Source organism: Mauremys reevesii, linkage group 4, assembly GCF_016161935.1.
Source record: "Mauremys reevesii isolate NIE-2019 linkage group 4, ASM1616193v1, whole genome shotgun sequence".
Taxonomy (NCBI): Eukaryota; Metazoa; Chordata; order Testudines; family Geoemydidae; genus Mauremys; species Mauremys reevesii.
This window is the reverse complement of record NC_052626.1, coordinates 129,639,943-129,664,425: the sequence shown is the minus strand read 5'-3', so window position 1 is coordinate 129,664,425 and position 24,483 is coordinate 129,639,943. Positions and strand designations below refer to the sequence as shown.

General features: G+C 51.5%; 1 protein-coding gene across 3 annotated transcripts in view; it reads right to left on the bottom strand.

The window, feature by feature from the left end:
- Positions 1–24,483, bottom strand: part of SCUBE3 (signal peptide, CUB domain and EGF like domain containing 3) — a 135,012-nt gene that overhangs the window by 35,527 nt on the left and 75,002 nt on the right. Inside the window, exons 7-9 of one of the 3 annotated variants that reach the window (XM_039534857.1) lie at positions 19,087–19,212; positions 16,282–16,398; positions 6,179–6,226 (exon numbers count right to left, since the gene is read on the bottom strand). In XM_039534857.1, coding sequence (XP_039390791.1) covers positions 6,179–6,226; positions 16,282–16,398; positions 19,087–19,212 — 291 coding nt within the window. The remainder of the gene's footprint in view (positions 1–6,178; positions 6,227–16,281; positions 16,399–19,086; positions 19,213–24,483) is intronic. The other 2 variants (XM_039534858.1, XM_039534859.1) reach the window with 2 other exon arrangements.

Sequence of the window (24,483 nt, the reverse complement as noted above, 5' to 3'; positions counted from 1 at the left end):
GGGGGAGGAAAGACACAAGAGCGGCCTCCCCCCAGAAAGCCGCTGTCTCACTTCCTGACCATGACACAGCAGCTGGAGCAGGCTGCAATCCGCACAGCTCACCAACAAACAAAAAGAGCCTTATGCGTTAAAACAACAACTCAGATACCAGCCCCGACATTACCTTTCCCCTCTGTTCCATGGGATCCAGGCAGCCAACAACTGCTCCTTACCCTCTTTTCTTATGCCTGGCTGCACCCCTGCTCCCCACTGCACTGACCTTTGGAACTATCGGGGCAAGGAAACCACGACAACCCTGGGCTCTTTTCCTGCATTCCCTGGGCCACCATGTGCATTTGACATGCTTCCCCCAAAGGATCCCAAGAATCTTTTTTTAAGAAGGGTGTTTTTTCAATGATAACTAACAACAAACAAACATCTAGATTATAAAAATGCATAGATTTGAAGGCTAGAAGGGACCACAGTGATCAGCATATATGGATCATTTACCCCCTACTGCAATGTGGCCATCTCTGGGGTGGAACATGGCATCTGGTTAACAGTGCAAAGCAACACTGCACAACAGTTTAGGATGGGAAGTGAAGAAGACTGTTGTATCCAAATGAAACTTTGAGGCAGTGTGGATGTTTAGGGAGGACGATGGGGTTAACATCCATACTCTTCAAGTGCCATGAAACCTTTAATAACTGCAAGTGCTTTTATGTCTCATCTGAAATCAGTTTCCAAACCTGCTTCCAGGGCATATGTCTGTTTCAGAAGGGAAGGTTTCAAGAAACTCATACCCCAGCAGAAGTTACTTTTCGACCTCTGAGTGGACTATGTTGAGATTTCAGTTCAAAATCAAAGACTCTTTGAAAGAAAACCAGACTTCCAATATTAAAGAGACCTCATCAAGTCAAATTTGTCTTCAAAGTTAAGTTTTGTAAAAATAAGCTTTGACAAGAACAAAGACCAAGAGAAAATTCTCCAGCATGTCATGATACGCTGTGCCTTGCAATGGAAAATATGTTGCTTTTAAACAAAACAAAAAACAAAACAAACACAAACTCTCCTCTGCTGTGTTCGCAACCAATACCTTGCAGCCTTGTGCTAATGTTTGCTCACAATCCTCCTTTCATACTGGTGTAATTCCACTGACTCCTGATTTACACCCGTGTAAGGAAAAACAGAATCTGCCCTGGTGCATGTGAAATTGACCAGCAGTTGTGAACACAAATTAAACTAAGTACTTAGTTTTCATCATCTGAGCTGAAGAAAATGCTTAAAGTGAGCAACAAGAGGGGTGCAGAGTACATGAGATTTTCAAAATTCTGTTACTTTTAAACAGCTGCAGTGTTTTCTGTAAAAGAGGTTAGGAACTTGTTGGGTATTATTATTTTTTAGTAGGTGGGGCTTGATTTTCTTTACTTTGCATCTTACAGTCATTTACCCTCATGCAACGTGAGTGCAAGGTGGGGTAAAGTGTTGCTATTCTGATCTGGTAGCATTTCACACCTACTTTGCAAAGATGTAAATAACAACACAAGGTTCACAGCAGTGGAAAATCGGGCCCATGGTCTTTAACCTCAGCTGGTCCCTTTAAAGTCCTTGGTTTATAGCCTTTTAACACAGTATCAAGCTTTCCGTGCATCTTGTGTCTGCCTGCGTTTTTACTGCACACTCCTAATAATGCTGCCATATAAATTTGGCTCGTACGGAACTGAAAGGTTAATTCCCTGCAGCACACGCCGAGGACCAGGAAAAAAAAAAAGGGACCGATTCTGAGACTTACATTGGTGTGTTTCCGTTGAATTCAATGGAACTATACTTGTAGATTTGCGCCAGGGAGAGTGAGAACAGAATCGGGCCACCATCTTAGAAGCCACGCTGCCGTCCTTGATTTCTCATCTGCCTTAAATAAATGGAGGTCGAGGGGTTTTGTGTTTATACCCTCGTTAGCAGGGACTGTTTTAATTAATGCCTACTGAGCCCAACACAATGTATCTGGGCACTGTACAAAAGTGAAACCAACCACAACTAAAATACCGCAGAGCTGGGCCCAGCGGCTAAGAGAGAAATAGCTGTGCTCTGCCAAATGAAAGCATCCAAGGAGGAACAAAACAATTCTTGAAAAACCTTAAAAGGAAGAGTGGGCAAGAAAGGAGGTTAGGCCTGGCCATGTCTATGCAGATCCATGATGATTCCAGCCAGAAGAGACTAGATGCACTGGTGCAAACCCTCTTTGCAGATAGGCAAAGTTGATATTGGCACTGATGGAGGTTAGCCCTGCTTGAAATTGGAATAAGCCACACTTTGTACAAGTGCATCTTACAGAGAGGCAGTGTAGCCTAGTGGAGAGTGCACTGGACTAGACTTCCGGGGACCTGGGTTCTATTTCCAGTTCCTCTACTGTGCAACATTGGACAAGTCATTTACCCTCCCTGTGCCTCAGTTTACCTATCAGTAAAATGGGAATAATGGCACTGACCTCCTTTCTAAAGCACTATAAGATCTGTGGGTGGAAAGGGCTAAATAAGAGCTAGGTGTTGTTGTTATTATTATTATTATGGCTGCCTTCCCTGACCATACGACGAGTCTGTACCAGTGTAGATAAGCCCTTGGCCAGTCAAGATGAACTGACTGTTACCTGCCTTGAAACCAGATGCTGAAGAATTTAATCCTGCGACTTTCATCCAATGAGCTGTTGGATAAATCCAAACCAATTGCTATCGCTGTACTGCTGAGATACAGTAACCGCAGAGAGCGTTTAATCCAGCCTGTCTAAGGCGAGAACCACGTTACTGAAAACTTAATGCCGGATCAGGGTAGGGTGCTGCCCTGGCTCCCAAGCCAGGAGGTGCCATGGAGGCAGCAGGTTCCACAGCAAGAGAAAGTCCTTTGCCTCACATCACAAGGATCTTTCTGGGTGATCTAAGGGTAGCGCTGAGCTGATGGGTTTTACAGGCAGACCTATTTAAGCCTGCCTGGGAGTAAAGGCAGATCACTGGGATGCAAGGGAATACGTGATACAATGCAGGGTGGTCAAAAAATTGGGGTAATGCTCTGCAGAGCCTTCCCTCAAAAGCAGCATTTGCTGTTCTAATCACATCCCTCCGAGGACAAACCTTCATGACAGCAGTTTGTGTTACTGCAACTATTATGCCAAAATGACAACCCACAAAATGAACAACAAATCTCCATGCGAAAACCATCAAGGCCCTGGGACATGCTCTGAAAGGCCAGCAGGCAGTGTTCTCTAGCGCTCAGAACAAGGGAAGGACATGATTTTCAGAGGGGCTGAGCACCCACAACTCTACTGGTGCTCAGAGCCTCGGAAAATAAGGCTTGGGGATTGCTGAGTTCTAGCCTTGGGCGAGTCAGTTCACCTGTAATGTGCCTTGGTTTCTCCACCTGTAAAGTGGGGCTATTATATACCTTTGTAATGTGTTTTGAGATCTTCAGATGAAAGGTGCTAAGTGCAAAATATCCTATGCAAAAATTCGGAGGGGCCAATTAAAGCTGCCAAACCCAGCGAGAAGCTGCCATAACATTGTGTTTCCCCTTGTGCCTATGTCTGGGGAGCTGCTTCCTTAGTTTCAAGGGCTTGTCTAACACACACAGCCAAATTTTCAAACAGCCACCTCTACTGTACTCACAGTATTTGCACATGTGCCTAGGTTTGCACGCTTCAAACCTGTGTTTTGGTGCACAAGCAGACAGGGAGTCTTCACATGTGAAAACAGTGTGTGTATGAACACCAGTTTGCACAAGCAAAACAATGGTTGTGTGTGGGAAATTCAGGGGACTGGCTGGAAAAAAATCTGAGCTTTTGCTTTATTTCACAGAGCCTGTGGTGGGTCAGAGGAGACGAGTGCAATGATGGTTAATGCACTGAATCCTGGTGACTGTTAGTCACATTTGTGATACTTGTGTCACAGCAAACACTGAGTGTGGGCAAACCGTTAGGGGAACTTTTATCCACTCGATCCTGGGCCAAGCGGATCTTTTGTGATTGGAAGCAAACTCATTTTACAGACACTGGGAGGTTTGGACATTGACAACTCAACAATTCACTGCAATAAACGCATCTTCCCGGTTGTAAGGGGAGAGCGGGGGAGAGAGAAAATGGGAAAGGGATGGTGGGAAAAGGACACCCTGCAGCTCGGTGTCACTGGCCCAGGAAGCAGAGCATGAGGGAAGAAGAGTGGTCCACGGGGAGTGCACATAGCTAGAATGTTCCCCAGAGTCCAAACCAGAAGCAAAGGCCAATCAACGTAGAGAAGAACATTAACATTTACCAAGTGGAGGATGAAATATAGGACAGAACAGGCGCCCCAGGCTCCCAGTTAACATCTGGACAGGGATCAAAGCTGCGCCTGGCTAGAGGAACTCCCTGTTTGTAAGAGGAGAGGGCGCTGGCCATCACTGATGCACTATCCCCTTTCAGCAAACCAAGACATCTGGCCCTGTCCTCCAAACAGCTAAACCCTTTGGAATCCATGACCAGTTAGAATGCAGAGGGGACCCTCACCCAATGCAGAAGCTGCCCAGTATGCTGGCTCCAGGAGAGATCCCAGGGACTTTGTGTTTCCTTCTTTCCTGCAAAGTCCTATTTGTAAATTGGCTGCCCCAAACTGACACCAGCCACTCCCCCAATTCCCACTGTGGAGCGGAAGGCAGCTTCAGAGAAAACTCTTTCCAGACAGACTCTCAGCACCACTCTCCCTGACTGACATCCAAGCTCACAGCCAGTTCAGGAAAACAGCATCATGGGCAAAAGTAAGAGAGACTCTGGGGGCTTGACCTAGCTACCGCTGACCCTTCAGCTCAAGTTACATCATTGCCTAGAAAGCCGGAGACTTGGATTTTAGGCCTGGCACTGACCTTCCACATGCAGCAAACTCCTTTCTTCTCTGGGCTGGGACAGTCTCCTCATAAAGGAGGTACGTGGCATCTCAGTTAACTACAGGATCACTCTATCACCCTTCCACACTTAAATCGAAGCTACGCTGGAGTCCACCACTTGCCCACTGGCTGGGCCAGGCCTACAGTGGGGATCAGAACTAGAGCGGAGGGAATCACTGGTTTTCCAGATTGGGGGCCAAAAAAAAAAAAAAAATCAGAAAAAAAATTCATTTTGGGTCGAAACTGACATTTTTCTGTTGTTCTCCCCAAAACAAAATACCAATATAAAAAATAAATTGTTTGGTATCAAACAAAACAATTTTTTTGTTTGTTTTGCTTTTTGCATTATGTTTATTACCCTTTTGATTAAAAAACAAAACCAAAATCTAGCTACATTTCTAAACACAACATCATTTCAAAACGAAAAGTCAAAAGGTTTCATTCTGAAAGTCTCAAATGTCATTTTGAATTTTTCAAACTTTTTGTTTTTCATTTACTTCTTATTCAGCCAAATCTATTTGCTGAATTTGACCTGAATTGGCAAATAGTTTCAGTTGCCCTGAAACTGCATTTTTGGGCAAACAAACTATTAGAGTGAAAAATTTTGCCCACATCTATTTTGAACAGGGGGCCTCAAAAATGTAAAAATGCTGCCTGCAGCCACTTCAATCTTTGACACAGTGGTACAGTCTTTGGAGACCACAATTCCCACAATACAATGCTCCATTTTGACCAGGGCAGCTAGGCACATTGCATGCTGGAACTGGTAGCTGCAGCTCTGCACTAAGAGACAAGAGAAACCATGATCTGCTCCATTACATGGAAATTGAAGAGAGGACCTTAGGTTGCTGAGATGGGCAAAGTTTCAGTGCCCCTCCTACAGACACTAATCCTCAGTTTGAAAGCCGGTTACGTCTTCTGACAGCAGCACTGGCCATATGCACAAGCAAAGCAGGCAGCTATTCAGAGCCCCACATCCCGCACAAGGTCTGCTCCTTGTCGGGTGGCCCTGTCTCTCTCTCTCTCTTTCTCCAGTAGCAGAGACAACTCATGGCCGGATCCCAGGCTGGCCTTGCGGCAGTGGGTTTAGAAGTAGGAATGGCGGGGGAGGTTAGTAAGCATCGGAGGTGGAAAGTGCATCATTAATGACCCCTGAGCCACATGCGCTAGGGCGGGAAGTGTGGCATGCAGTTAGGTGGACGGCTCAGGTCCCATGCCCGGTTTTTATCCCAAGACAAGATGCATCTATGGTTAGAACTCCTCGAAGAGATAGAGAGAGAACAAAAATATTTACCATTAGAAAACGTCTGGGGGGTAACGTGTTGCTGGAGGTGCCTCTCCCCTGTTTAACATTATAAAAAAGTGATTTAGAAACAGTGTCCAGCAAGAAGCCTACCTTTTTAAAATTTCAATTATTTCTTATTCTCTGCCTCCCAGATTTGCAAAGATTTCCTCCCTTTCCCCCACCCCAATGAGCCTGGCACAGAGGCCTGAGCTTTTATCATCAAACCACTCCATCACCCGGTCCATCACAACCCATAGCAGACTGCTGGGGCTGTCCCCTCCCACGTCCTCTGACACAAAGTGGCAGAATTCTCATGCTACAGGCTGGGGGTGAAGGGATGAAAGACCAAGAGGTGCAAAGAGAAGTAGTGTTAGTAGGTTAGTATGAAACGTCTCCCCTCGTTCGGTTTGATGCTATTGCAAACTAGCTCTTCACTATCTGGGCAGCAGAGTGTCGCCCACACAAATTTAGCGGGGGACATGTATGGGGTTGTGAGCTACAGCAGGCGTGTGTGATGGGTGCAAGGGAGTCTGAGCGTAAGGGCAACAAAGAGGATCTGGGACCATATGGTCTTGTCTGTATGAGAAAAGATGCACTGGTCTGATTTAAAAATCCACATAGTTAAACTGGTGCAGACCTCCTAATGGAGAGGCACTTAAATCAGTTTAGCTTAATCCAGTGATGTACCAAACTAAACCAATTTAAGCAAGGGTTAAATGGGCTTAAGTACGTCTTCGTTAACTAGATCAGTTTCCAATCCATTTAACTGCAGGTTTCTGGCTAAAGGCAAGGGCTAAGGCAGTCAGTATCATGGACACACTAAGGACCCAATTCCACCCTCACTCACCCTGATGTAAATGAGACGCGACGCTGGTGTAAAAGTGGCGTGAGAGAAGAATCAGGCCCCGTGGGTGCAAAAGAAGAGCGTGGCAGGAAACGCAAGCAGGAGGGAGGTGTAAGGAGGAGTAAGCCCAAGTAACTCCCAGCACACTTTAACATACACCCTCTTCTGCTCCTTCACCATATAGCAATTTAGACCCCTAGGGCCCACCTACTGATGTGTAACTGCCCATCACCTGGGAATCTGGCCCTTGTATCACCAGCTTCAAGTCAGTAGCAGGGCCAGGAGCTGTATTCTGCCATGAGCTGCATGGCAAATATCCCCCCGGGACAATCCCATGGAAAGCACCCGTGGAATGAACCCAACCAGCCTGGCAGGGGCTGGAGCAGTTCCTGGCAGACAAAGGGAAGGGGCACACAGTGCCAGGCTGCAGGGAGCTCAGGGGGGACAGACATGTCACAGAAGGCGAAGATAAGTATGAGGAAGAGAGGTCCTAGAGGAGAGGCTTCAGGAGCAGGCAGCATGCTGCTACCTGGGGCAGGGAGAGGAGGCGTGAGACAGGCAGCTCCAGGGAGGTTGAGGCCTGGTACAGGGAGTTCCAGAGAGGCCAGGGCTCAATGCAGAGGGCTCCGGGGTACATGCATGTGACACACATGCTGGAGGGGTTGCTCTGGGAAGGCCGAGGCCTGGCCAGGGGGTGGGGGGACCTGATGAGGAGGCTGGAGCCTGAGAGCTGGAGTGAGGGGGAGCTCGTGCCTGGGAGGAAGGAGTGTTGAAACAAGGACCCTTGTGTAGAACCTGCCTCCACTTTCAGCCCTGCCCTCATGGAGGGGTCACTGTGGTCGCAAGGCCCATGGTGCCTGAGCCAGCATGAAGGAGGTGAAGGGAGGAGTCACAGCCAGGCCGTAACGGACCAGGTCTAGGCAGCACCGACAATGAGCCATCTGGAGCCGTCTGCACTCAGGGGAGACGGGGGGCTGAGAAACAAAGCGCCAACTGCTGCTCCCATTAAAATCGATGGCAGAGGTCCGAGGGCCTTCACTAGGGTCAGGATCGAGCCTGAGCCAGGCTTGGGCTTTGCTATAGGACTGTGTGGATCCCTGCCTAGTAAGACGGATCCACAGCAGCAGGCGAAGGAGCTGGGGGAGTCATTTCTCCACGCGCTGGGCCTCCTAGGGACGCCCGAGCCAATTCCTCAAGCCTACAAAGAGGAAGAGCCAAGCCAACCTGGCAGCACAGAGAAGGTGAGCGTTTGGGCAGTGCTTTCCCCATACGTGCACGGCCCCTGTGGAACTGATTATCCCCCAGCGATGGCGAGGCGACGAGAGACAATCAGAGCGTCTGAGAAAAGGGCTTAATGAGAAATAAACTCCAGAGGCAGGTGAGACTGCGCAGAGGGGCCAGGACGGAGCCGAAGAAAGGAGGAAGGTGAGAAGGAAAAGAGAGAGGAGTGCGATCTGCTCCCCAGACACATCAGGTCCTCGGCTCTCTGCAGCACTCAGTACACGGCAAATCCTAACTGGCGCTCAAGACCTTACTCTGCCACCAGGATTTGCCCCAAATGTCCATGCTGGACAAACCGGGGGGTGGGAGGTGGATGCCCCCAGGGCACATGGGCAGGGGGTTTCACTCCCTTCCTCTGCAGCAACAAAGAGGGAGTATCTCCTGTACGGTCAGTCTCTTGTGATTGTGGGGGCACTCAGCAGGAGAAGACGTCTTGTAGATGCACCAGGAAACGCTGCCCCAACCCCATCATGCCCCTTCCCACCTTAGAACACCATGTAACATCTTACAGCTGCTCAAGCCAACTGCACTGATGCAAACATCATAGATCTACCTTGGGTATAGGTCTGCACTCCCCATGTTGGGGTAAAGTGGGGGACAGACTGGAGCCTTGGGGAAAGAACAGGCCCTCTAAGGGAGGCAGACCTGCCTGTAATATGCTCGCCCCATTATGGCCAACAGATTGAGCGGGATGTGAGGCAGGATGGGGGAGTCCAGCTGCATGGGATTAGGCAACCTGGTTCAGGGCTGCCCAGTGAGTTTTGGGAGTGGCTCAGGGAAATAGTAATGGGATAAGGAGCCTTGAACCCAGACTTGAACCCAGCAGCGCCCAAAAGCCATTGCTATCCAAAGTTTGGTCGGTGCTCCCAGCCCATGCAAAATAAGTTGAGTGGGTCTCAGCCCATGGACATAGGTCCATGCCATAGAACGCACTGTCACAGTTGGCACCAATTGGCCTGCTGGCTGGCAGACTACGCAGTGACTGAATTAGTTCCCTATTAATGCTGCCCTGCATAGCACGACCCCACACACCCTGGATAATACAGGGGGCGGAAAGCTGTGTGACGATGTGCACCCCTCTATTCACACTGAGAAGGAGAAGGGGTAGAGCAGCCTGGTAGAGGGGCTCACAGGATCCGCGCTATTGAAGATGGAAAAAGACCTAACCAAACACAAGGTCCCTCTATACCCAATGTCAGACCCTGCCTCAGTTTCTCCTCGTGTCCGATGGCTCTATTAGTTGCTGAAGCGACTTACCCCACTGGCTAAGTCCCAAAGTTCACCCCAAATAATCCAAACCAACACAAACCCAGATCTTTTGCCTGGGCCTCATTCCTCCCTCTGAAGGTCTGTCCTCCTCCACCAATCTTCCAGCCCACCTGGGATCTAATCAGCCCCTTGGTAGCAGCAGAGGTCTCTAGACGGCAGCACAGTGGGAGCCCAGGCCCACCTTCCACTATGGGTTCTCTGGCTTGGTGACCCGATACAGCCAGACTATCTAACCCCCACGCTCCAAAGCTGCCCCGTCTTCTTCCTACAGTGCTGGCCCTCCTGGTCGTTAAAGAGCCCTGACTTCTCAGTCTCCTCTCCCTGGAGTCCCTGGGTCAGCAGCCCCACAGGCTGCTCTTAGTTCCCAGCAGGCCTGCTCTTAGCCACCTGACTCTGTGTCCCTCCTCTTCTCCACATCGGGAGTCAAACCACTGAGCCCCAGCTGCCTTAAAGGGCCAACTCACCCGATGACTCCAGAGCATGCAATCCATCGGCATTCCCCCAGAGAGGGGGAGCCAGGTACTAAACTGATACATACTGGAACTCACGCTCATTGGGATTCCCGGTGACCCACAAGCCACAAAGCTGGGGACACGAGAACACCGGGTGTGCCACTCCTGATCGGATCTCTGCTCCGTGCTTCAGAGGAAAGCAAAAATCCACCCCACATCAGTGGCTCTTCCATTCTGTAGATGTTTTGCAAGAGCAAGATCCCTTCACAGACCATCTCTTCTCCCAACCTCCAAATCCCCCATGCATGGCTCATTCTGCAGACCACCAATTGCCCTCGACAACGCACGTGCTCAGTAGCTCTGGATCTTGCAGCATCTCTTCAAGGTGCCTGGGAAGGGGGTGGGGGATGTTCCTCTTTCCTAGTTCCTGGCCTCCTGCCCATCTGGGTCCACCTCTGATGCCAGGAGCGCCCCATAAGCCCACAGGACCAAGGGCAAAGGATTCTAGGAGCATCTGAAGAGGACCCGTTGCAAGTGGCTGAGTGTGGGTCACTGTATGATAAAACTCAAGAACCGCTGTCCTAAAGGCCAAACTGCATTTCGCTCCCCTGCTCCAATCATGTTTCCTACTGATTCATGGCTCTGGCTTCCAAGCTGCCAGCTGCGTTATGCTCCACCCCAGACACACACGTGCTTTCCCTGCATCCACTGACAGCCTAATACAGAGGGGATGCAATGGGAAAGCAGCGCTGGCATGAGGGGAGCACGCTATATCGCAATGCAGGGGCAGCACTCGTGCGTCCAGGGAGTGTGCTATATCGCAATGTGGGGGCAGCGCTGGCGCATCTGGGGAGCGTGCTATATCGCAATGTGGGGGCAGCGCTGGCGCATCTGGGGAGCGTGCTATATCGCAATGCGGGGGCAGCGCTGGCGCGTCTGGGGAGCGTGCTATATCGCAATGCGGGGGCAGCGCTGGCGCGTCTGGGGAGCGTGCTATATCGCAATGCGGGGGCAGCGCTGGCGCGTCTGGGGAGCGTGCTATATCGCAATGCGGGGGCAGCGCTGGCGCGTCTGGGGAGCGTGCTATCTCGAAATCCCGGCGCAGCGCTGGCGCGTCTGGGGAGCGTGCTATATCGCAATGCGGGGGCAGCGCTGGCGCGTCTGGGGAGCGTGCTATATTGCAATGCGGGGGTAGCACTGGCGCGTCTGGGGAGCGTGCTATATCGCAATGCGGGGGCAGCGCTGGCGCGTCTGGGGAGCGTGCTATATCGCAATGCGGGGGCAGCGCTGGCGCGTCTGGGGAGCGTGCTATATCGCAATGCGGGGGCAGCGCTGGCATGTCTGGGGAGCGTGCTATATCGCAATGCGGGGGCAGCGCTGGCATGTCTGGGGAGCGTGCTATATTGCAATGCGGGGGCAGCGCTGGCGCGTCTGGGGAGCGTGCTATATCGCAATGCGGGGGTAGCGCTGGCGCGTCTGGGGAGCGTGCTATATCGCAATGCGGGGGTAGCGCTGGCGCGTCTGGGGAGCGTGCTATAAAGCAGTGTTGCCATTTCTGGGGAGCACAAACCACCCGTTTGGGGAGCACTTTAGCAGGGTGACTGACACCTCCACCAGTGACAGTGCATCTCACAGACATGTTTTCTCCATATGGAACCACAAAGCCTCAAGTCCAGGGCTGAGCACACAACTGCGGCCTGCTGCTTTCCTCTTGCGTCTCTAACAGGGGACGGAACGAGCCTGACCCAACGCGCTGCAAAGCACTTTAATCAACAGGGCGGGGCGGGTTTTTGGGCTGTTGAAAAGGCTGCTTTATAGAATAAACATAAATACATAAGGTCATCGGCCTCCCCTCCTCCGATCCTGGAGCCAGGGTGGGAGTCATGAGGGCTGGCCCCTGCTCTGCTCAGAGGCATGTTATTCATTATCTGCATTTTTAAAAGCAGCAATAAAAAGCAGAAAAATGAAAAACACCGGCCGCGGCCTAATGAAACTGTCATTCAAATGAAGCCACCCCGCTTCCTGCCGGCTGGTGTGAGCTGAAGGAGACCTGCATGAGGATCCTGCTCCCAGCAGCCCTTCAAACACACCGCATTCAATTTCAAAGCTCTCGGCCTGGGGAGCAGGTTTGCACTCCCCTCCCTGGAAACTTTATTCCCCTTGAAATGATGAAGTATTTCAGAGGAAATGGAGAAGGGAGGGGGAGGACTGGGGCGAGCAAGGGAAGCTGTTTGCTGAGACTCGGCCATAAAACAAAAAAGAGCAGTTATAAATATCCAAGCAGGTACCTAAGCCTCCTGCCTGACTATAAATCTGTCGGCCGGGCATCCCTGCAGGGAAGGCGGGATTGGCTGCCTGTTAGTCACAGACGGCAGCACAATCCTGCACTGTTCGAGGCGGGCGCAGTTAGGGGACTCAGCTGCACTCCGATGCTACCAACCGTGCCGGGCTGGATCCTGGCTTCACTCACACTGATCAGCACAGCCACGTGTAGCCAAGGGCAGCGCGTGGCTCATCAGACAAAGGGCCGGGCAATGCTGGAAGCTGGCCCAGTTTGAAAGGGATGCTACGTCTGTAACTCACATGGCTGCAGGAGGAAGGAGCGGCCGAGTGGATGCAGTGAACAGACCCCCTGGGATGAGTCCAGAGTGGAGCATCAGCGGCTAGTCAGGATTGGCCAATGTTACTACTAAAATACTTCGTGGCTGTATTTAATTTTATGCATGGAGGTGAGTTAGTGGGAAGATAAACTACATGTACTGAATCGCACAGGAAAATGTTTTCTAAGGGGCTGGGAAAACATGAAAGAAGATTCTTTGGCCAAGGTTTTCGGAAGAGATTGGTGATTTTGGGGCTCAACTTGATGAGATACCTTAAAAGTCTGAGCACTGAGACCCTCTAAAAATCAGGCCCCACGAGCTGTGTGTCCTAAATCCCTAGACACTGCTGACCCCCATCAGAACATTATCCTGAAGCCTTGTACAGCCTCAAATGAGGACCTCAAAACACTAGCTAGACATTAAAGCTCCGGCGCCCTGGAAGGTAGGTATTATCCCTATTTTACTGGTTGGTAAACAGAAGCACCTACCACTGAAATGACTTGCCTAAGGTTACAGAGTAAGTCAGTGGCAGGGCTAGGAGGGGAACCCAGGTGTCCAGAGCACCCAGGTCTCAACTCTAACCACTAGACTTCCCAGGCACAGAAGGAATGGTTAGGCCAGAGGATGGAAGGAGCCCTGCCCAACTTGTGCACAGAGAATGCAAGGGAATATTTGGAAAAATCCAACATATTTACAAAGAAATTGAAGCACCTAAAGATGCAAATAGGGGCCGAGTGGGAATTACAAAGCTCTAAGCAGGTCAGGCAACTAAATGTAGTTGAAGTCAGTGGCCGTTACACACCTAATTCTGCTAGGCAATCTGCATCTTTAGGCACCTGAATACCTTGAAAAATCTGGCCCCTCGTCTCTTTTCCTGTTAAGACCATAGAAAAAACCTGCTGGCTGTAGAAGAAAGATTCTCTCAAGGGAATCTGCAACCCAATTTACCATAACACTGCATTTTTAAAAAAAATTTTTGGTAGAAAACTGAGATGCTGCCATGAGTGGAGAAATGTAAATACGGTACTGAACTTCAAAGAAAGGCGAGGAGGCCGGTCCTGGCCATGACTGCCGTTCGTTTAATTATTATTCATATTCAATGAATAAGGGAGGGTGGGGGAAAATCACTCAACTTCTGGAAGATAATGAAAACATGAGCAATGGTTTATAAAGACTAGATCTGGCCACTCAGTTGCACGTTCTTTTTGTTACAGTAACACAACTGTGATTGGAAAGTGGAAGGTAGGAGGATCAAAAAGAGGCTGAAGGGCCATGGAAAAAGGGCAATAAAGAGCATCAAAGCAAGGAGAGGTACCGCAGAGACTAGCGTGCTTAATGATTATTTATCATTTGTACTGTGGTAGTGCCTAAGAGCCCTAGTGCTGGGCACTGTACAGACACAGAATGAAAAGCCAGTCCCTGTCTCAGAGAGCTTAGGGCCGGTCTAGTTGAATCTCTTTGTTAATGACGCAGAACCAAGGCTGACGCTGCCCATTCATTACATTTACAGATAATTCTATATCTGAGGAGCTGAAAACACCAGGGAGGACAGAGAAATTCCAAGGGAGCCAGAGTGACTGGAAACGTGATCAGAAAACAACCCGAACACAATGAGGTTCAACTCAGAGGAAATGCAAGCGCGAACACACCCAGGGGCACTAACTTCCCAAGCAGAGCTATGCAATGGGAAGGGGAGACTGGAGCAGCAGCAGGGCTGGGAGATGTCTAGGGGTGATGGTGGCCAATAATTTAGACAGGCATTTGCAGTGCAATATTGCCCCCCAAAAAGACAGAAGCAGCTTGGGGCTGCCTACGTAGAGGCATCACATCCTGGAGCAGGGAGGCACTAGTTCCTCTCTATGGGGTCGACCCTGCTCCTGCTGAAGTTAATGGGAGCTTTGCCATTGATTTCAACAGGTGCGAGAACAGGATCTATACGGCTCTGGTGCAAGAGCACCAGGGAGTAAATACCCTGGTACCAGAAAGATATTGACAAACTGCAGGGTGTGCACAGGAGAGTAACACAGATGTTTGGGGGGGGGGTAAGAGGGAGAGATGAATAGAAGTAAATACACAGAGATTGGCTCACTGAAGTCTAAGGGGGAACAGGATAACAGGACACACATATCTGTAAACACCAAGGAAGGAGTGAGATTATTTAGGGGGGCAAAAGGGGGTAGAATTAGGCATAATGTGATGAAATTAAGGAAGGGAAAACTTGGGGTCTGAATGTCAGGAAAGTTTTCCTGGCAGTGAGATCTCTGAGGGTGGGGAATTATCTCCCAGGAGGCAGAGGTGGGAGCCCTGTTCCTTGGGAGGGGTAAAGTTAGACTGGATAGATCACATGTGTGAAACGGGACAGTCACAGGCCAAGGAGAGGGACGAGATGGGCTTTCCCGGTGCTAGCTTGTAGAACAAAGCTGCCTCGTGTGCAGGGCATTTTCTGTGCTTGCACAGCAGGAGCTTGAAGAACTAAATCTCTCCATTGCTTTTAATTCCTTTTTTATTTTTCAGTAAGAGCTAACATGTTTACAGCAATTTGTGGACTTAATCACTTCCCAAACGTAACATTTTTTTAAATCAAATCAGCTGTTAAGCTGCGCAAGCATCTGAAACTAGTAAAACTTCTATCTCTGTTTGATGTTTTACAATTTGAAAACACAGAGAGAAAAAAAAGCTGATTTTGGGGGTGGTTGGGTTCTGTTTTTTCATTTTTGCAAGACAATTGTTGGTGGGCTGAGACCTCATGATGCCAAGTTCCTGCTGGGAACAGACTCACGTCCAAATCTTAACTCCCCCCTCATCCTTCCCCAAAGACTAGAGGATAACAACACAAGGGAAGATAACAGCTAGCCCAGAACAAAGCTTCAGATTCCTCATTCAAGGCATTCTAATTCTTTTCCTAGAGAACTTTGTCATGTGTCTGCTCGAAAGTGTGAGAGTGTGAGAACAGGACTGGGCATGCATGTGCAACTATCCACGTGACCATGTTCACAAGAGCACATGAATGAATGCACATATACCCCATACAGCTGTCTGCAATTACAATACATGCTGTCATGTAATATATATAGATCTGTGCATTAATTAAGCCTGTACAAAAGGCTCCCCGACCCTTGCTAAATTACTTAGAAACATACTCAAACATACTGAGTCCAATTCTGGTCCAGCTCTATTAACCAATTATTGTTGGTCCATTTGAACTAAAGGAGACTCTCCAATTACTGGACAGCAGTACAGGGCTTATGATGTGCAGCTGGATCTCTCTCTCTCTCTCTCTCTCTCTCTCTCTCTCTCACACACACACACAAAAACCTGTGCTGCTCTTTAGAATACCTAGATTTCTTGTGGGGGAAAACTCCACAATGTCTGGAAGCCTGAAGAGCTGGTACTTTCAGTGGGATCCAGAGCCAACTGTTTGGCTGTACAGAGACAGATCAGAGAATAAACCTTTCACAGCAGTGTTGACCCTCTCTGTACAGCTCTGGATCCCAGGCCGGTGAGTGTTACAGGTAGGAGAGGGAGCATTCAGTGAACTTCAGTGGAGTCTGGGGCAGCAGCCTTGTAAGCAAGTAGTCTTAGTGCAAGAGTGCTGAGATCCACAGGCCAGCCAGAGCGCACACACAGACATACACAGGTGTGATCTAAGCTACAGCTTTCACCTACCTATGCACGTTTTCCCATCAGCGTGCAGCACAAACTTCACATGGCAGCCACACTTGGGCCCTTGGTCTGTATCGTCACACGTGTGTTGGCATCCTCCGTTTCCATAGTTGCAGGTCACTGCAGGGGGCAAAGAACCCACAGTCAAGAAGTCAGCAGCAGCCTAGAGCAGGGAGCAGGTTCCAAACATCATCATCCTACGCTCCTGATCTGGAATGCACATGAGCAGGGGAATGCAGGCTGTCTGGAGATTGGAATTGCCACCCCAAACAGTCCCTTTATGCCAGCATCTCATCTCCTGCCACAATGAATTAGGTTAAACGATCCATTTAGTCAGGCATCCTGAGCAGGGCATTGGTCCATCTGACTCAGTACCTGACGTTCAAGCCATTTAGATCATCTCTAGGGATGTGAGAGAGACTTTTATCCCTATGGCCCTTTCTGTCTCTGGCCTTTCTTCCCAATTTTTGTCATGGGGACACTTGCCTACTGGGAACTCATCTTCCCAGCTTGATTCACACTGGCCAACACACCATCCCATGGTAGCGACTTTCAGTTAATATCCAGCTGGGCCACGTTTAAACTGGTGTCCTAGAGGTGGAAGGCTGAGAGCCACGTGAGAAAACCAGCCAAGGTAAGGTGAGAGGAACGAGCAGCTCTAGAGTGAGTCAGATCTAGATCCTGTCACCCTAGGTTGCGAGTTCAAATCCAGCCTAGGGTCAAGATTTTCAGAAGTGATGAGTGATTCTGGGTGCTCGACTTCAGACACTTTAAAGGGGCTTGAAAGTCAGAAAGTGCTGAACACCCACCCATGAAAATCAGGGCCCCTTAAAGTGCCCCTAGTTGGGCCCTCAAACTTGCTAGTTAGTTTTGGAAATCTTGGCCCCGATTGGTAGTGACTGAAAGTTGTTGCCATTTCATTGCTACTTGGAGGACAATACCTTACACAATTCAAAGGTGAAGTAGGGAGCTGGCATCATGACCTAGTGGTGGGCTTCCTGCCTATGGTGCTGGAGGTACCAAGTGCAAACCCCAAGGAAAACCCGAGTAGCAGAAATGAAAATAATAATTATTAGCTTGGAGCAGGTGGGATTCTCTGGCCTGTGTTATGCAAGAGGTCAGACTAGATAATCACAATGGTCTCATTTGGCCTTCAACTCTATAGGAACAGGAACTGACAGGACAGTCCCAAATACACAGAACAACAGGGTTTAGCTCCAAGACTGCTCTGGGAGACCTTGGATGGTTAAAATTTATGAAAGGATTTAAAATCCAGCGTTTGCAGAAATTTTTAAGCTGAGATATAATTCTACCTAGTAGATTTAGCTTCCCAATTCCCAATCCCCTAGGCAGCTGGGAAAGTCTCAGCCGCAATGGTTAAAAAGAAATCCTCCTCAGCCATTTCTAAGTCTCTGACTTTCCCTGCAAAAATCTTAGCAGAATGACACTACCATGGGGTTTCTTGCTTCTTTCTCATAGGCATCTACTACTTGCCAATGTCAGAGAGTGGGCTAGAAGGACCACTGATCTGGTCCAGCATGGTAATGTTTATTCAGTAATTAAAAATTTGTTATTGGGGATGCGTGGGATTTTCAAAAACTCTTATGTCACTTAGGTGCTTTGAAAATCTGACCCAATGTTCTTAAGCAGGCAAGTTGCTCTTTTAACTTAGCCCAGAGTGAGAATTGTTTTGCTGGATTCAAGCTCCATTTCATCCTCGCGGCTGAGAACAAATAAAATAACAATTAAATAAATAAAAGTTTTTTTTTAAAATTAAAATCTTGGCAGCAGCAGCAAATTCTTGGCCTGAGATCAGAGGGGCTGACAACAGCGAGTCCCCGGGCAGATGATTCTTGTGGTTCTCTGGTGCCAATCACTAGAGTGAGATAATCTTCTACTTTAAGACTAAAGCTGATCAGACAGCAGGCTCAGCCCAGGAAGAGCGGTGAAGTCCATGCAGCGTTATACCAGAGGTGACTCTGGCCCATTGTCTCTGCAAAAGAATGAGCTCTGAAGCTCTGTGAAGAGGGAGCAACGGGATTCTGTAAAGATCTCACTGGGGGATGTTGAGACGTTGGGACCCCATTTTAATTACTTCTGCATTATCTGGAGTCACCTCAACCTGTGCAGGGAGCGGCCTTGCACCCACAGACACAACGGCATAGGCAAACCACTGGAAAGCTGGGCAGGCAGATAGGCGTCTGTAACAGGTGCTGCAAGAGCAGTGAAGGAGGCTGGCTGGCCCTTAAACCTCAGAGAATCAACCCATTTGGCTTTTATTAGGAGTCAGGACTCCCGGGTTTGATTTCTAGATGGTGGGAGGAAAGTGCAGAGCAGTGCAAGGTGATGTAGTCTAAGTGGTTAGAGCCGGGGAAGGAATGGGCGTCAGGGCTCCTGGGTTCTTTACCTGGATCTGGGAAGCCTAGAGCTTAACGCAGGGTGACTGGGAGTCAAGGATTTGGGGTTTTGCCCCCGGACTTGGGAGAGCAGCAGTGTGGTCTAGCGCTCAGAGAAGGAGGAGATGGAGTCAGGACTCCTGAGTCTAGTGCTTAATGCAGGAAGTTTGGGCACTAGGGGTCTGAGGTTCATTTCCTTGGGTAGGTGGAGAGGGCGGCCTAGAGCAGGGGGTGGGAGTCTGGAGAGCCACGTATTAGCTTTTCAAAGGAACGGTGGTTGTCATGGAGCTGCGTCAAGGCCCGAAGCCCCCCGAGAAAGGTGGGTCTCATGACACAAGGCTGGGCTGGTATCCCCCAGGCTGAAGCCACAAGCAAAGGCGGGGAGAGGAGCAGCCAGGCACCGGGCTCTTACATTTGCAGTCCCGCTGGTTCTTGGTGAGCTCGAAGCCCGGCCGGCACTCGCAGGCGATGCCCCCCTTGGGGGTCTCCCGGCAGATGTGGGCACAGCCGTGGTTCTTGTTCATGCAGTTCATTCCTTCTAAAAGAGAGAAGAAAACACATAAAAGCTCCACCGCTCCCCTGCAGGGCTTGGGCCATAGGGCCAGGGAGGGTCTGGGATGAAGGGTGAGTTTCTCTCACCCTGGCTGGGATTGAATACAAGATGGTCACTATCTCAGAGGGGCCAGATTACTTGGGCACAGCCTAGAGCCAAGCCCAGCCTGCACTGAAACCTCTGTTGCCTGTGCGTGCCTGGGGGAAGCATCCCACAGCCCTGCCTAGGGCTCTCCGAGGACAGTTGTCCACATGGCCAACTAACACAAGCCCCCCTATAACCCTCTCCTTGCCCCACATGCACCTCACCCCCACCCCAAAATGCCTTTGACTCCCTTCAAACCCCTCTTGCCAGCCTGGGACAGATCCAGCCAGGACATGCCTCCCCCACGTTTGAAACCCAGCCCCACCTTCCCCCTCCCACACATGCCATCCATCACCACCCATCCTTGGCATGCCCATTCCCCATCTCCATCCACCACAGCACCATCACTTCTTCCTCCTGCCCCACTGCCCACTCTCCCTCCGCCCTCAGTACCCATTTCCCCTCCATTCCCGCTTTGCCCACCCTCAACCTTCTCCCCAAGCTCAACCCCCACCGTACAGCCCCACTGCGCCCCTCTGCATCCAGGGTCCTTCCTCTCTTCCCCTTCCCTCCCACCACTCTGCCTGCTCGCCACCATCCATAGCCCCCCCTCCAATCATCCTCCCCCAATCTGGCCTGTCTGCCTGCTCTGCTCCCCAGTGGCTTCAGCAGCAAGGAGCCATGCCAAGGTGCCCAGGGCTATTTCCCTGGGAGGGGCTGGACAGCTCTAGGAAGGCTGGTCTGTCAACGTGCCAGAGGCAGCATTAGCTGCTGACGTTGCTATCCAGGCTGCAAACTAAACAGGGCGCTGCTGACTCACGACCCTGGATTGTTTTGACTTTTGCTCTGGTGCATGGAGGCTGAGTCCAGAGCTCTGTCCCCAGCCTGACAGCATCCATCACCCTGTATCGGCCACCTGCCATCAACAGGAGCTGGAGCCAGGCTTCCCCTTGGGGACACAGCGCTGGGAGGACTTGGAGCGGTCTCGGGGCTGCCAGGGCTGGGCGGACCTGTCACATTGTATGGGGCAGCTGTTGGGGTTACTATGGGGCCTTGATGTTGGCTCCAGCCCAGCTCCAGCCGCCCCAGGGAGTGGGAGGAGCTGCAGGCACCTGGGGTCACAGTGCTGACCCAACAGCCTGGCCTCAGCCTGACAACAGCAGCCAGCCCCAGGGCAGCATTCAGCCCTGGTGGAGGTTATGTGGGGTGGCAGCACTTCCCAGCCAGGCCAGGGGTGGGGTGTGCATGGCACCCTGTCTGCCCACAGCCCCTCCTCACAACCTACAGAGCACTCCGTCCCAGCCATGGAGCCTCCTCTGCCACGGAACACCACAGGGGAACGGGTCCCCGCAGGCCAAGCCACGAAGCACCCTCTGCAGGCCCATGGTTCAGATTTCTGCTGCCAGCAGCAGCGCGGGTCCCTTCCGCTCTTTGCTGTCGCTGTTCTTCTTGGCAGGCCACTGCAGTTGGGAGCGGGAGAAAGCTCGACTCTGCACCTGCCGAGCCGTCCCCACCAGACAGCGGCACGTGACAGCCTCTTCCACACAGGCTGCCACCGCTGACCCCCGGCCCTGGTGCGCCGGTGCACGGCCTGGCCTGGTTTCCCCTCGCGGTGCCTCGGCTCCTGGAGGGGCTGTACAAGATCAGCCTTGAGCTGCACGTGAGACTCCAAAGGCACAGAAGGGCATTCTGTAATGACCAGGCACAAATGCCACCTGGAGACTTTGCCAGCGGAGCCTTAGGAAGGCTGCAAATTGGGGGCAGAAGCCCAGTTTATTCCGCAGCTCATGGAGGAAGGCTGCTGTCAAACCACACGCGTTGGCACCAGGACTTCTGGGTTCTATTCCCAGCTCTGCCATGGCTCATTGAATTGGCTACAGGGAGTCCTCTCCCTTTGCTATGCCTCAGTTTCCCCATTTGTAAAACTGTGGAGAGGGACGCTGGCCCCCGTCCCCTTTGTAAAGTGACTGGTGTGAATTAGTCCAAAGCAAGATTCTTACTGACCATGAGAGGGACACACGCTAGGGGAAAGCAACATCCGGAGGAACATTTTACCCCAACACACCCTATATCCGGCCGGAGAGCGAGCGCATTGGCTTCTCCCAGTGCTGAAAGCCGAGAGCAACCAACCAGGTCTCATTAACCTCCCGGTGCCTCTCCCCCAGGTGGCTCCAACCTCCAGCTCAGCTCATCCCATCCCACCCCCACTCAGGGTGGGGTTGACCAAGATGCAGCTCCAATCCCATCAAGGCTGGGCCCCTGAGGAGAGCAGAGATCCAGCCAGTTCAGAGCCAAGATGGAGCATCTCAGACTCAACTAGGCCTGGCCCAATGTGATCAACACGTGTTGGCCTGCTATGCTGGAAGTTGCTCTCGGCTGCCAGCAAGTGTGTCTTTCATCCACATCGCAGACCTCACTGATGCTGATGGGGCTGCCACCTATCTTTCATTCCAGCTCAATGGAAGAAGCAACTAAGCTCCTTTATGGAGGAAGGTAACAAATATTAGAAGCCATTGCCCAAGGCGCTGGGCTGCATGGGCAAGTCAGAACATGCACTAACTTGGAGAACATAAGAGGGGGTTCCCTGGGGACCAATTACAGATGCAGGAGGTGAGGGCATTGATTGGCTGCAGCTGTTTGTGTGGGTGTGTGAGGCAGAAAGCCCGAGAAGCAGTCATGAGCATGGCCCTGAGAGGGAGCGGACACAGAACTCCTTGGGGCACAGGCCTAGCCGGTGAGGCAGGCTTGAGAATTGCAAGCAAGGAAACCGCTTGCTGTTGCTGGTCCGTGCTGGGTTCAGGGAACCAGGACTTTGCGTGCCTTCTCAGTAAAGCAGTAGGATTGCACCGAACAAATACCTGACTCAGATGATCCATATCTCCTCCTACTGGAAACAACCTGCCAAGGGCCTTGAATATTGGCTAAGCGCTCGGGCCAAGGGACAACCGAACTGTAACGCGTCATCTCAGGGTGGGCCATACGGGGCCTGGGCCTACCAGGGCAGACACCCTAGTGTTGCGGGAATGCCCTGCAAGGGCTGCCTGCAAGGGAAGCTTCCCAGAGCCGTGCCCCATGCGCAGGCGAGGAGATGGGAACACGGCGGGTATGGTTGTGATTAGAGGCCTATCACCACACACACATATAATCAGAGCATTGTTTATGCTGGGTAATAAAGCGCCCGGAGAGAGGGGAAAGGAGCCGGGGACCAGGCAGAGGCAGCTCGCATTCCCATTTCAACGTGTGCCCCAGGGGATTCCTAAGGCAGCAGCGTGGTGCGGGCGGCAACGTAACTTCTGTCTGTGCCCATAAGCTGCATGAAGTGTTGACAACCAAGGCAGGATTTACATCCTGGCTGCCCTGAGGAGCAGCAGGGGAAAGGGCGGCGGGGGGAGGGTTTGGGGAGCTGCTGGGCTTATGGCTCCTGTTATGTTAGCCATGTGCCCCCCTCCCCTGCCTCCACACACACTTCCCCCAGGACGGTCTCCTTTTCCTCTCTGCCCCCTCCCCCCCGACTCGGTCCTGGCCCCGAGGCTGAGGAGCTGCTGACGGCTAGAGCCAGACGGGAGACAAGGAAAGGTCACCTGTAACCTCAGCCGCAAAAACCTGGGTCCAGCGGGTGCTGAATGGAGCATTGACAGGAGTTTATATAACATTTAACAAAACCCACAGCCAGCCGGGGGGAGTGCAGTGACTTGGGGTGGGTACACTCACAGCCCGGTTCCAGGAAGAGATTCCATGCTGAGCACTCAGACCCCATGAGTCTGCCTGCCGTGTGACGCACAGATGTGGCCAGTTCAAGGGGAGGGCTCTGGCTCCCTCTGGGGAACACAGAGTTGCAAACCCAGGGCCTTTTGGGGGTGCTTTATGGTGGGGAAAGGGGAACTAACTGTGTGAACATTTTATGGGTGCCACAGGGCAGGTGACTGGCTCGGCTTAGAGGTGTCAGCAACGGCAGCCTTTCCAAAGGGAACTCGCTGGAAAATGAGCCAGCAGCTAAGAAAATGGGGGATCCCAAGGGCAAGGTGTTGGGAGAAGGCACCTCAGGGGGTTGGAGTACCTTGAATAGGGTCAGTGAAATGTCCCACACGCTAAGAGGCACCCTGCTGAAAAACACAGAGGGGAGGTGGGGCAGAGTCAGGCCTTGGGGTTCTGTTCTCAGCCTGAGGAGGGGAGTGATGTCCAGTGGTTAGAGCAGGGGGAGCTGGGAGTCAGGACTCCAGGGTTCTAGTCCTGATTTGAGGAGTGGAGTGATGCCTAGTGATCAGAGCAGGTGTGGGGGGGGCGGGGAGAGGGGCTGGGATTCAGGGCTCCTGGCCTATATTCCTACTTCCGCCACTCACCCAGTGTGTCAGCCCTCTGGGTGCCTCCGTTAAACCTATTTTTCAAACGAGAACAGCTCGGTGCTTCTCTTCCCCACATGGAGGTGCCGAGGCTGACATACTTGGCAGCACACAGTAAGAGCAGGGCTGCAGGAGGCTGTGCCCTTTATGAAATGGCTCAGCATTCCTCTCCGACCCCCAGGACTTTGCTAGCATAGGGGGATGTGTCCTGACCTTTCTGAAGCCAGCTCTGACCGTCCCTCCTCAAAGGGAAAGGCCAAAGTCCCCTGCCACGGTGCCTGCTCCCATCCTGCGTCTCTCGCCTTTTACTGCTACATTTTAATTCTCTCTCTTTAGGAACTTGGGCTCCACAGTTCCCTTTCCAGGTCCCATCAGATCCAGCACCCAGAGGCAAACAGGGCTCCATGCACAACACAGGGTCACTCTGGGGAGCCAGGGTAGGTCTGTAACACGGTCGGAGGCCCGTCTTCTTGCCCTGAGCCCATGCCTTTCCCACCGGGAGGCACTCAGAGGCAGGTACAATGCACTGGAGCAGGGCAACGGGAGGGGCGGGGCGATTCTTTCCCAGGTAGATCAGAGCAGGGCTGTGGGAGAACCGATATCAAGAAGAGGTGAGTATGCAGGGGCAGACCCGAAGGAGCATTCTGCCCAGCATGCATGGGACAAGCTGCAGTGCTGGATGGAGCGACTGCCTCCCAGGAGTCTGGCTGCACAGCAGCGGGGACAGTTCACATCCGCCATCGCGCCCCTGCCTCTCCACTGTCACAGAACAAGCAGGGAAGCCCCTGGGATTTCCCCATTACAAATCCATAGCTGACAAGGGCTTGTGCGG